This window comes from Mesoplodon bidens, assembly GCF_964165515.1.
Source record: "Mesoplodon bidens genome assembly, chromosome: 4".
Lineage (NCBI taxonomy): Eukaryota > Metazoa > Chordata > Mammalia > Artiodactyla > Ziphiidae > Mesoplodon > Mesoplodon bidens.
In genome coordinates this window covers 172340166-172354382 of record NC_138160.1, presented here as the reverse complement: position 1 = coordinate 172354382, position 14217 = coordinate 172340166, and the positions used below count along the sequence as shown (strand labels likewise).

General features: G+C 40.8%; 1 protein-coding gene across 5 annotated transcripts in view; it reads right to left on the bottom strand.

Moving 5' to 3' along the window:
• Positions 1 to 430: 430 nt before the first annotated feature.
• Positions 431 to 14217, bottom strand: part of PGBD2 (piggyBac transposable element derived 2) — a 30387-nt gene continuing 16600 nt past the window's right edge. For 3 of the 5 annotated variants that reach the window (XM_081231502.1, XM_081231503.1, XM_081231504.1), the window contains exons 2-3: positions 4732 to 4795; positions 431 to 2462 (exon numbers count right to left, since the gene is read on the bottom strand). In XM_081231502.1, coding sequence (XP_081087628.1) covers positions 701 to 2462; positions 4732 to 4748 — 1779 coding nt within the window. In that variant the 5' untranslated portion in view covers positions 4749 to 4795 and the 3' untranslated portion in view covers positions 431 to 700. Of the gene's footprint in view, positions 2582 to 4731; positions 4796 to 14217 lie in introns of all 5 variants that reach the window. The other 2 variants (XM_081231501.1, XM_081231500.1) reach the window with 1 other exon arrangement.

Genomic DNA, 14217 nt, shown 5'->3' with positions numbered 1-14217 from the left:
AAATCACTGGGGAAATATATATATATAACTTTTAATATTAATATGATGCTAACCATCCATTTGGGGGAAAAACCTCCCTACTTCACACTATTTATAAAAATGGATTCCCCATGGATATGTGTATTAAAAAAATATTTTTTATCAAGAAAATACAAACTCTACAAATCTAGTCAGCTGGATAAATACATGGCAGATTATCTATCCCTGGACAGTTTGTTAGCATTACATTAAAGTGAAATAAATATGATTAAGATATCCTTCATCATATTGATACAATATTGCCTATATCTTAGATTATAACTGAGAGCATATACTATAAAATCTTTTTACTGTTCACGAAAGTTTCTCTAAAGTTTTTGGTTACGTTCAAGTCTCCTTATCAGGACAGCTATACCCCAAAGCAAGATTTTTATTTGAATAAAAAGGGGCCCATAAGTTGAAATAAATAACAGTATAAAATATATATTTACAAACATTTATGATTACTAACATAAATATTAATTTATATTACATGTAGGCATAATAGAAGATGATAAAAAGATAACTGTAATGAAGACGAGGAAAAATACAAAACCAAATCAGGGATTCAGGTCTCTTTTTGTCAACACAACACACAAATGCCCCAAATGCTATATGTAATTAGCTGTAAACATCTCATAACAAACCAAGCATCCAGGGGGCTCCCTCTGCCCAGGATGCATTACCGGATGTGGTACGCCCTGAAGCACTTGGCATGGACGCCCTTCTGGCACTTCTCACAGCGGGTGTTGGTCTGTGAGTGGCACAGGGCACACCGGGTCCTCTTGTCCTGGTGGATGATCCAGTGCCCAATCATGTCAAAGCGGCTCTCGGTTTCCAGCCGCCTGCTTCTCCTCCCTTGGGATGATGTATCCGCGTTGCTCTCTAGGTACACGCAGGCCACGTATCTCCGGAAGGCCAGAAGGTCCACCTGGGCATCATGGCAGCATATCCTGTGCAGCTGCCATGCATTGTTAAGAGCAGCGTCAATAACATAGCCAATGAAACTCGAGTACCACTTCATACCCCGGATCTTCACCTTGTACTTGGCGATGTTCTGGTCCATGCGGCCGACACCCCCGACCTTCTCCTGGTACAGCCTCAGCAGGGATGGCTGATGAACCTGGGCCTGCGTCTTGGCTGCTCCCGAGTGATGGTTGGTCAGCCCCACTGGCTCTATGCCCACAGCGTTGGAGCAGATGTTGACCACACTGCTATCATGCCAGCGGCACACGATGATCTCCTCACTCTCATCAACTTTGTAATCAAACGAACCCCTCTTCATTCTCTTCAGTTCTTTGGGATCTTTAAGGGGACATCGTTCAGTTCTGTACTCACGAACAGTTCCTGTGGCCTTCACTCCTTTCTTCCTTAAAATGGACATCAATTTGACACTTGTAAAAACCTTGTCAAAAAAGATGTGGTATGGCAGATACCCACGTGTCTGAAGTGCATCCACAAATTTCACCACCATACTGCCTCCTAGGTCCAGGCCCCTGTCTGGCTTAGTGAACAGTGTGCCCTGTGAGGGCTCGAACCACACCAAATAGCCCCTGCTGGTCGTCCCACACCAGATCTTGTAGCCCAGCCGCACAGGTTTCCCTGCAGGCAGATGCTTGGACCCCCGGTGTCCAAAGTACTCACACATAGACTCGCCAAAGCTGTAGAACTCTTCCAAGGGTGCATGCTTCTGGAAATTGTAGTTCATGCGGACAATGAGAGGCCTCACCTTGGCAAACCTATCACTTTCATCAAGCTCATTGTTATCTGCAAAATGCAGGTATGAGAAGATCAGTTCAAATCTGTCCCTTCTGATTGCATCAGCCACAAGATGATGATGTGAATCAGGGGATGTTTCCCAAAACATCCTTCTCCTTGGATAGGAGATATAACCACTTAAAATCAAAATGCCCAAAACACACTTCAATTCCTGGGCTGTGAGACCCAGGTTGACATTCTTCTGCCAAGCATAACGATTGGTTTCATTAACAATGAAATTAATTGTTCCTTCATCAAAAAACAATTCAAAGAGGCCTACAGGACTCAGTTCCTGGCTTTTGAGATCCTCCATATGAGGATCTGATGCTGTCCAACTGGTGAAGTCCGGGCAGATATCTCTTTTGGTCCAAACATGTTGAGGTTCCACTACTGCCTTTTGCTTCTTCATGGCTGGCTGCAGCTGCAGGTCATCATCATCCTCCCCGGTGCCAGAGTCCTCAGGCACAACAAAGGCATGCAGCACATTGCCAGGCAGGTGGGTTCCTCGCCGGCCATCTTCATCACCCGAGTCCTCATCAGTGAAGTCCCCTGAAGCATTGTTGGGTGGTGCAATGAAGATCTCCTCCCTACTCTGGCCAGACTCCTCCTGCTCCAGAGCATTCAGAACCTCAAGCAACTTCATGGACTTCAGCTTTGAGCTGGTTCTTCTCCCAGTAGTGAGGCTGCTGCGATGACAGGAAACAGAATGAAGAGAGGCCATGCAGGAAAGCCAGTGCTTCAGCAGAAAACTCCACTAAAGCATTGACCAAGAGGAGGGCACTCCCACTGCAACAGCATCTTGGACCTAACACCATAAGGCATAGTGCCAGATAAGTGAATTTTCCAGACAAACACAAATTATTCATCTAAGTGCAGAAGTATTTTAATGAAGGGAGACATTCTAAAGAGGTATTCCATACTTCCTTTCCTTCTTAAATAAAGTGTCTGAATAGAGGATCCCCTCTAGTGATGAATCCAGGTGCCACTGTTATCACCTGGTTAACAGTAACTGTCAACGGGAAGGCTCGGCTGCTGAAGTGACATCCACCGATGCCTCCTGACTCAGTGGCCCTAGCAGCTCTGCTTTCATGCTTCTGCCTTATCTGTCTCTTCCCTTTTTCTTATTCACTTGGCATATATAAGTTTCCTCACCTCCCAAATACTCAAACTCTCCCGACTTGAACTCTCACTACCCAAATTCAGGACCTAAATAGATTCAGACAGATTTTCACAAACCTCCCTCAACATCTGATATCCTACTGCATACTAACGTGCTAAATAGATTTGGAAACATGGAAAGCCCTGCTATTCTAACTCTCCCTGTGCATGTAGGAACCAAATACAAGAAATATTTGTATTTAGTGGGCACCAACCACGAGCAGGTGCTGCCCAGGGGCTGGCAGTGGGCACACTCCACTCCCTGACCTGCACAGCACTTGTTTCCAAATGGATGAGACAGATGACACAACAACAAACACGTAGCTATGCAGGACGGCATCAGGTAGCGATGAGGGCCATCCTGAATAACGGATAGAGAGTGCAGCAAAGGAATAGGGCTGGGGGTGCTACTTTAGACATATGATGAGGGAAGGCTCACAGGGCAGATGGCCTGGAGAGGTGAAGGAGTGAGCCTTCCGGACAGCTGGAGACTGGGTGTCCCAGAGGGAGAGAAAGAACTGTAGGTAGGTACAAGGCCCTGTGGTTGAAGGGACTTGATATCTATGAACAGCAAGGAGGTTAGTGACACTGCAGATGTAGTGAAGGGAGGAGAGTAGCGCAGAGGTGGCTGGGTCCAGGGCCAAGGCCCCACAGGGTTCCAGAGGTCCTGATCAGGACTTCCAGTCGTATTCAGTTATCACAGGAAGCCCCTGAGGGGATAGAGCAGGACAGTGAGGGGTCAAATACACTACTCTGGCTATGAGAATAGACTGGACTTGGGAAGGTGGGCACTGCTGCTGCCCTACGCCTTGGCCTCTGCATGAGAAAAGCCATGTACCAGAGGGAGGATGCAGGCTTTACCACAAAGGCTATTTCTCTGCCTGCTCTTAGGCTTTGGAGTTTAAGCTGCATTAGAGATTCATTCCAACCTCACTTCCAGGACACTGACTCCACCAGCCACCCCTGCTGGAGGCTAGAGCACAAGAAGTCTGACCTCTGGGGATACGAGGTATGCCTCAAGCTCTCCATGGCCAGCCAGAAAGGGAGAGGAAACCTGAAGCTCTTCCTTTCCATGGACCTCGAACTAAGACACATTCTCAAAGGGTAACAGCCATCTTCATGCCTCCCCTGACCTCCCCTGGTCTACAGCAGCAGATCCAGGCCTGCCCAGCCACAATCTCTGCTAGTCTCACCATTCAAACAGGCCCTCAAACACCTCTGTGCATACCTGTTCAAACCCTTAGAGTGAGAAAGCCTGCAGGAACTGAGGCAGCCCCACAGACAACCATCTTGTGTCTTGAAAGATGAGGAAAGTAAAACACGTTTTTAGATCAAGTGCAGAACTAGAGCTACACAGCTACACCCGTACTGTACCATACACACTCCTTTGTCTGCCTTGTCTTTTCTCCAGTCTCCCTCTCTGCCTTGTCTTTTCTCCAGTCTCCCTCTCTCCTCTCCCTCCTTGGTGCTTCATAGACACCCCAAGTGCTTAGGGTGGCCAGCAGGACCGAGAACTGAAAATGTTATAGACTTGGTTTTTCAAAAGTAGAGAAGTAAATAATTAGCCTTGAATAACATGGGTTTGAACTATGTGAGTCCACTCACACATAGATTTTTTTCGGTAAATACGTCCTGGAATACTACATGATCCTCAGTTGGTTGGAACCGCCAGTGCAGAGGGCCCGATTATAAAGTTATACACAGATTTTCAAATGTGCAGAGTCAGCACCCCTAATCCCCATGTGTTCAAGAGTCAACTGTACTTGCATAGAGCCTTTCATCAAACGTTACTCCTACCTTGATGATGAAGCCATGGTATACTGTGAACATGAGGTTGTCTTTACTTGCAGAGTCTAAGAATCTGTAAGACAACAGAAGTCAGTTTTAAGAAATCATATCTTAATTAGCAAAGGAATAGGACCTTCTCTACCATTTAAGGGAAAAAAAATCTCAAGATTCACTATCAACCAGAGGGAAATGGATCAAGTACACACAGGAAATGATGTGTAGTTGACTGGCTAGTCAGAGAGAAAACGAACAAGCTCCCCCATCTCACACCTCACAACAAAATAGTCAGAACTACTGGCATTTTGTTTCTTGTGGGGGGCTGTCCTATGTATTATGTGATGTTTAACAGCATCCCAGGCCTCCATCTACTAGATACCAATAGAACAACTACCCCATTAGTTGTGAAAAACAAAAAGGTTCTAGACAAATGTCCTCTGGTGGGGAGAGTAGGAGGTAAAATCTCGCCTGGTTGATGACTACTGTCCTACATCAGCACTGCCAATAGAACTTGCCATAATGATAGAAATGTTTTATATCAGTGCTGTCCAATATGGTAGCCATGAGCCACATATGGGTATTAAGCACTGGATATATGGCTAGTGTGACTGAGAAATCGAATTTTTAATCTTATGTAATTTTAAGTAATTCAAATTTAAATAGTCACATGTGGATGGTGGCTACGATATTAGATAGTGAAGTCCTAGATGTATTAAGTATTAATTGGAAAAAAGCAAAACTTTTAAAGTATATTAATGACCACAGAGGGAAACCTTTCATATAGAAAACAGAGAAACTTAAAGGGGGGTGGATAATTTTAACTACATCAAACTTCCAACAAATCTGTAGTAGGCAGAAGGCCCAAAGGACCCCAAATAGATTGAACTCAAATAGGGCTACATCAAGACACATTATAATTAAATTGTCAGAAGTCTAAGACAAAGAAAGAATTTGGAAAGCAGCAAGAGAAAGAGAAATTACATACAGGGGAATCCCTATAAGACTAGTAGCAGATTTTTCAACCCAAATTTTTCAGACCAGGAGAGAATGGGATGATATATTGAAAATGTAGAAAGAAAAAACTATCAACTAAGAATGTTATTCCCAGCAAGCTGTCCTTCAAAATTGAAGAAGACATAAAGACTTTAACAAGCAAACAAAAGCTGAGGGTGTTCATACCACAAGACCTGCTTTAAAAAAAATGCTAAAAGGAATCCTTCAAGTAGAAGTAAAAGGGCACTAATTACATCATAAAATCATACGAAGATAGTGTAAAACTCATTGGTAATGGTAACTATAACGTCAGTCAGGTAATAGGGGTGTAAAATTCACTAACAACTATAGATTTAAAGTTAAAAGTTAATGCATATATGTAGAATCTAGAAAAATGGTACCGATGAACAGGCTTGCAAGGCAGAAATAGAGACACAGATGTAGAGAACAAATGTATGGACACCAAGGGGGAAAGCTGGGGGAGGGGAGTGGGGGTTGGGATGAATTGGGATTGACATATATACACTAATATGTATAAAGTAGATAACTAATAAGAACCTGCTGTATAGCACAGGGAACTCCACTTCGTTTTACTGTACAGTAGAAACTAACACAACATTGTAAAACAACTATACCCCAATTTAAAAAAAAAGGAAAAAACACATTTTAAAACAACTATAACTACAATAATCTGTTATTAGATACATACTATAAAAAGTATGTAAACTGTAGCATCAATAATCTAAAATGTGAGGGGGAGGAGAAGTAAAAGAGTAAAGTTTAGAAATGTTATAGAAGTTAAGGTGTTACCAGTTTAAAATAGGTTGTTATCATTTCAAGATTATTTTATGTAAACCTCATGGCAAACACAAAAGAAAAACTTATTGTAGTTACACAAAAGAATATGATAAAGAAGTCAAGGCATAATAATAGAGTAATTCATCAAATCATAAAAGAACACAACAGGAATAGAAAAAACAAAGGATTTATAAAACAGAAAACGATGAGCAAAATGAAAAGTTAGTCCTTACCTATCAATAATTACTTTAAATGTAAATTCATTAAATTATCGAACCAAAAGTCACGGAATGGCTTAATGGATAAAAAAATAAGATCCAATGATATTCTACTGACAAGATACTCACTTGACCTTTAAACATACACACAGGCTGAGTGTAAAAGGATGGAAAAAGATATTTCAAGCAAATAGTAACCAAAAAAAAAAAAAAAAAAAAAAAGCAGGGGTAGCTATACTTATGTCAGTCGAAATGAACTTTACTAAAATGGAAACAAGATAATTACATAATGAAAAACAACAATCCATCAAAAGATATAACAATTGTAAATAGTTAAGCACTAAATATTTGAGCACCTAAATATATAAACCAAATACTAAGAGAACAAAAAGGAGAAATAAACAGTGATAAGATAATAGTGGGGGACTTTAATACCCCACTCTCAACAATGGTAGATCATTCAAAGAATCAATGAGGAAACATCAGACTTGAACGTCACTATAGACCAAACGCACATAAAAGACATATACAGAACATTCTATTCAACAATAGAAAAATATACATTCTTCTTAAGCACACATAGAACATTTACTGAGATGTTACATGTTAGGCCACAAAAAAAGTCTTAGCAAATTCAACAAGACCAAAATCATACTAAGTATCTTTCCTGAACACAGTGGTATAAAGCTAGAAATCAGTAACAGGAGGAAAACTGAGAAACTCAAGAATGCATAAAAATAATTTTCCTGAATAACCAATGTAGCAAAGAAGAAATAAAAGGAAAATAAAAAAGTATCTTGAAACAAACAAAAATGGAAACACAATATACGAAAACAGGGGATGTTAGCAAAAGCAGTTCTAAGAGGGAAGTTTATAGCCATAAACACATACAGAAAGAAAAGAGAACTATCTCTAATAAACAACCCAACTTTACACCTCAAGGAACTAGAAAAAAGAACAAGCTAAGCTTAAAGTTAGCAGAAGGAAGGAAACAATAAAGGTTAGAGCAGAGGGCTTCCCTGGTGGCGCAGTGGTTGAGAGTCCGCCTGCCGATGCAGGGGACACGGGTTCGTGCCCCGGTCCGGGAAGATCCCACATGCCATGGAGCAGCTGGGCCCGTGAGCCATGGCCGCTGAGCCCGTGCGTCCGGAGCCTGTGCTCCGCAACACGAGAGGCCACAACAGTGAGAGGTCTGCGTACCACAAAAAAAAAAAAAAAGATTAGAGCAGAAATAACTAAAGCAGAGAAGAAAAAAATGAGAAAAGATTAGGAAAACTAAGAGTTTGTTCTTTGAAAAGATAAACAAAATTGACAAACCTTTAGCTAAACTATCCAAGAAAAAAAACCCAACAAAATTATAAATCAAAGAGGAGACATTACAACGGATACCACAGAAATACAAAGGATCTGTGCACCTGAAACTATAACACTGTTAAAATCAGCTATACTCCAGTATAAAATAAAAAGTTAAAAAAAAATACAAAGGATCATAGAGGGTAGTAGGAACATTTATCTGCCAACACACTGGACAATGTAGAAGAAATGGATAATCCTTAGAAACAAAAAATATACCAAGACTGAATTAAGAAAAAAGAGAAAAAGTGAATGAACCAGTTACTAGTAAGGAGACTGAATCAGTACCCAAAACCTCCCAACAAAGAAAAGCCCAGGACCAGATGGATTCAAGGGGAATTTTACCAAACATTTAAAGAATTAATGCCAATCCTTCCCAAACTCTTCCAAAATATCAAAGAGAAGGGAACATCCCTAAACTCATTTACAAGGACAGTATTACCATGATACCACAGCCAGAATAAGGACATTACAAGGAAGGAAAACTACAGACAAATATCTTTGATGAATACAGATGAAAAAATTCTAAATAATATACTATCACACCAAATTCAACAGTACATTAAATGAACAAATGGGTATATCACAGGAATGCAAGGATTCTTCAATATACGCAAATCAATCAACGTGATATGCTGTATTAACAAATTGAAGAATAAAAACCATATGATGATCTCAATAGATGCAGAAAGAGCTTCTGACAAAATTCAACAGCAATTTATGATAAAAACTCTCCAGAAAGTAGACTAGAGGGAACCTACCTCAACATAATACAGGCCGTATATGAAAACCCACAGCCAACATCATTCTCAATGGTGAAAAACAGAAACCATTTCCTCTAAGATCAGGAACAACACAAGGTTGCCCACTCTCACCATTATTATTCAACATAGTTTTGGAAGTTTTAGCCACAGCAATCAGAGAAGAAAAAGAAATAAAAGGAATCCAAATCAGAAAAGAAGAAGCAAAACTGTCACTGTTCGCAGATGACATGGTACTATACATAGAGAATCCTAAAGATGCTACCAGAAAACTACTAGAGCTAATCAATGAATTTGGTAAAGCAGCAGGATACAAAATTAAGGCACAGAAATCTCTTGCATTCCTACACACTAATGATGAAAAATCTGAAAGAGCAATTAAGGAAATACTCCCATTTACCATTGCAACAAAAAGAATAAAATACCTAGGAATAAACCTACCTACGGAGACAAAAGACCTGTATGCAGAAAACTATAAGACACTGATGAAAGAAATTAGAGACGAAACAAACATTTGGGGAGATATACCATGTTCTTGGATTGAAAGAATCAACATTGTGAAAATGACTATACTACCCAAAGCAATCTACACATTCAATGCAACCCCTATCAAACTACCAATGGCATTTTTCACAGAACTAGAACAAAAAATTTCATAATTTGTATGGAAACACAAAAGACCCCGAATAGCCAAAGCAATCTTGAGAAAGTAAAACGGAGCTGGAGGAATCAGGCTCCCTGACTTCAGACTATACTACAAAGCTACAGTAATCAAGACAGTACTGTACTGGCACAAAAACAGAAATATAGATCAATGGAAGAGGATAGAAAGCCCAGAGATAAACCCACGCACATATGGTCACCTTATCTTTGATAAAGGAGGCAAGAATATACAATGGAGAAAAGACAGCCTCTTCAATAAGTGGTGCTGGGAAAACTGGACAGCTACATGTAAAAGAATGAAATTAGAACAGTTCCTAACACCATATACAAAAATAAATTGAAAATGGATTAAAGACCTAAATGTAAGGCCAGACACTATAAAACTCTTAGAGGAAAACATAGGCAGAACACTCTATGACATAAATCACAGCAAGATCCTTTTTGACCCACCTCCTAGAGAAATGGAAATAAAAACAAAAATAAACAAATGGGACTTAATGAAACTTAAAAGCTTTTGCACAGCAAAAGAAACCATAAACAAGAGGAAAAGACAACCCTCAGAATGGGAGAAAATATTTGTAAATGAAGCAACTGACAAAGGATTAATCTCCAAAATATACAAGCAGCTCATGCAGCTCAATATCAAAAAAACAAACAATGCAATCCAAAAATGGGCAGAAGATTTAAACAGACATTTCTCCAAAGAAGATATACAGATTGTCAACAAACACATGAAAGGCTGCTCAACATCACTAATCATTAGAGAAATGCAAATCAAAGTGGCAGTGAGGTATCACCTCACACCGGTCAGAAAGGCCATCATCAAAAAATCTACAAACAATAATTGCTGGAGAGGGTGTGGAGAAAGGGAACTCTCTTGCACTGCTGGTGAGAATGTGAATTGATACAGCCACTATGGAGAACAGTATGGAGGTTCCTTAAAAAACTAAAAACAGAACTACCATATGACCCAGCAATCCCATTACGGGGCATATACCCTGAGAAAAACATAATTCAAAAAGAGACATGTACCACAATGTTCACTGCAGCACTATTTACAGTAGGCAGGACATGGAAGCAACCTAAGTGTCCACCGACAGATGAATGGATAAAGAAGATGTGGCACATACATACAATGCAATATTACTCAGCCATAAAAAGAAACAAAATTGAATTATTTGTAGTGAGGTGGATGGACCTAGAGTCTCTCACAGAGAGTGAAATAAGTCAGAAAGAGAAAAACAAATACCGTATGCTAACACATATATGTGGAATCTAAAAAAAAAGGTTCTCATGAACCTAGGGGCAGGACAGGAATAAAGATGCAGACATAGAGAATGGACTTGAGGACATGGGGAGGGGGAAGAGTAAGCTGGGACAAAGTGAGAGAGTGGCATGGACATATATACACTACCAAACGTAAAATAGATAGCTAGTGGGAAGCAGCCGCATAGCACAGGGAGATCAGCTCGGTGCTTTGTGACCACCTAGCAGGATGGGATAGGGAGGGTGGGAGGGAGGGAGGGAGATGCAAGAGGGAGGGGATATGGGGATAAATGTATACATATAGCTGATTCACTTTGTTATACAGCAGATACTAACACACCAGTGTAAAGCAATTATACTCCAATAAAGATGTTCAAAAAAAAAAAACATCATACACCATGATTAAGTGGGAGTCATCCCTGGGATGCACGGGTGGTATTGATAAAACATATGCAAATCAACGTGATACACAACATCATTAATAGAATGAAAGATAAAAATCATAGGAACATCTCAATAGATATAGTAAAGCACTTGACAAAACACCATATCCTTTCAAGATAAAACTCTCAACAACTTAGGTATAGAAGGAACATACCTCAGCATAACAGAGGTCACAGATGACAAGCACAGAGCTAACATCATATTCAGCGGTGAAAGACTGAAAGCTTGTCCTCTAAGATCAGGAATAAGACAAGGATACCTACTCTCACCACTCCTATTCAACACAGTACTAGAAGTCCTACCAGAGCAATAATTTAAGAAAATGAAATAAAAGGCATCAGAATTGGAAAGGAAGAAGAAAAACTGTCTCTATTTACAGGTGACAAGATTTTACATACAGAAAACCCTAACAACTTCACAAAAAAACTGTTAGATCTATTGAATGAATTCAGTAAAGTTACAGGATATAAAATCAACATACAAAAATCAGTAACATTACTATACTTTAAAACTGAATTCTCTTAAGAACTGGAGAATGGGACTTCCCTGGTGGTCCAGTGGCTAACACTCCATACTCCCAATGCAGGAGGCCCAGGTTTGATCCCTAGTCAGGGAACTAGATTCCATATGCTGCAACTAAGAGTTCTCATGCCACAACTAAGGATCCTGTATGCCGAAACTAAAGATTCCGCGTGCCGCAACTAAAGATTCCGCATGCTGCAACTAAAGACCCCGCATGCCACAACTAAGACCTAGTGTAGCCAAAAAATAAATATTTTTAAAAAAGGGAATTGGAGAATATTACCCCACTACAATAGCATTAAACAATAAAATATATAGGAATAAATTTAACCACAGAAGTAAAAAAAAAAAAAAATCCCTATACTGGAAACTACAAATCATTGATGAAAGAAACTGAAGACAAAAATATCCCACGATTATGGATTGGAAGAATTAATACTACAATGTCTATACTACCCAAAGCCATCTACAGATCCAATGCAATCCCTATCAAGATTTAATGGCAATTTTTATAGAAGTAGAAAAAAACAATCCTAAAATTTGTATGGAACCACAAAAGACCTCAAATAGTCAACGCAATCCTAAAAAGAAGAACAAAGCAGGAGGCATTACACTCTCTCATTTCAAACTATATTATAAGGCTACAGTAATCAAAGGGATCAAGATGGCAACGTGAGAGGACATGGAGCTCACTGCCCGCCACAAACAAATCAAAAATATATCTACACATAAACAATTTTCACTGAAAACTGAGTGGAAACTAGCAGAAGGACTGCTGTACAAACAAGGATGTAGGAAAGATATACACGTGATCAGGTATGAGGGGAAGAAAAGATGGGGTCAGGGCCTGGTGCTCCTGGAAGGGAACTCAGAGGAAATGGAAGATTATAAGGGCAGACACCTGCCCCGGGAAGTGAGCAATTCAAGCCACAGATTAGATGCCCCAGTCCTGGGGTGCTACATGGAGGAAATTAGATATTTTTCCAAAGAAAATATTGAATGGCCAACAGGTACATGAAAAGGTGCTCAACATCACTAATCATCAGACTTCCCTGGTGGTGCAGTGGTTAAGAATCCAGCTGCCGATGCAGGGGACACAGGTTCGAGCCCTGGTCCGGGAAGATCCCACATGCCGTGGAGCAACTAAGCCCTGTACGCCACAACTACTGAGCCTGCACTCTAGAGCATGCAAGCCACAACTACTGAGCCTGCGTGCCACAACTACTGAAGCCTGTGTGCCTAGAGCCCGTGCTCTGCAACGAGAAGCCACCGCAATGAGAAGCCCATGCACAGCAATGAACACCGAACACAGCCAAAAATAATTAAATAAATAAATAAATTTATTTTAAAAAAATCACTAATCGTCAAGGAAATGCATATCAAAACCACAGTGAGGGCTTCCCTGGTGGCGCAGTGGTTGAGAGTCCGCCTGCCGATGCAGGGGACACGGGTTCATGCCCTGGTCCGGGAAGATCCCACATGCTGCGGAGCAGCTGGGCCCGTGAGCCATGGCCGCTGGGCCTGCGCGTCCGGAGCCTGTGCTCCGCAACGGGAGAGGCCACAACGGTGAGAGACCCGCGTACCGCAAAAAAAAAAAAAAAAAAAAACAGAGTGAGATATCACCTCACTCTTGTTAGAATGCCTGTCATCAAAAAGACACATCAAGGGCTTCCCTGGTGGCGCACTGGTTGAGAGTCCGCCTGCCGATGCGGGGGACACGGGTTCGTGACCCGGTCCGGGAAGATCCCACATGCCGCAGAGTGGCTGGGCCCGTAAGCCATGGCCGCTGAGCCTGTGCGTCTGGAGCCTGTGCTCAGCAACGGGATAGGCCACAACGGTGAGAGGCCCGCGTACCACAAAAAAACAAAACAAAAACAAAAAGACACATTAAGCATGTGGAAAAAAGGGAACCCTTGTGCACTACTGGTGGGAATGCAAACTGGAGCAGCCACTACAGAAAACAGTATGGAGGTTCCTCAAAAAAGTAAAAATAAAGCTACCATACAGTCCAGCAATTCCACTTCTGGGTATACATCCAAAGGAAATGAAGTCACTATTTGAAGAAATATCTGCATCCCCATGTTCACTGAAACATTACTTACAATAGAAAAGATGTGTCCACTGAAGAAAATGTGGTACATATATATAATGGAATGTTATTCAGCCATAAAAAAGAAGGAAATACTATCATTTGTGACAGCATGGATGCACTTGAGGGCATTATGCTAAGTGAAATAGGTTAGACAGAAAAAGACAAATATCGTATGATCCCACTTATATGTAGAATCTAAAAAAACAAACAAATGAACACATATAAAAAGAAACAGATTTGTGGTCACCAGCGGTGGCGGGTTTAAGAAGAGGGAATTGGTTGATGGTGGTGAAAAGGTCAAGTGTCCAGGTATAAAATAAATGAGGAAGTCTCAGCTTATAACTGGGAAAATATGTACACGATGACCATAGTTAACACTGCTGTATAG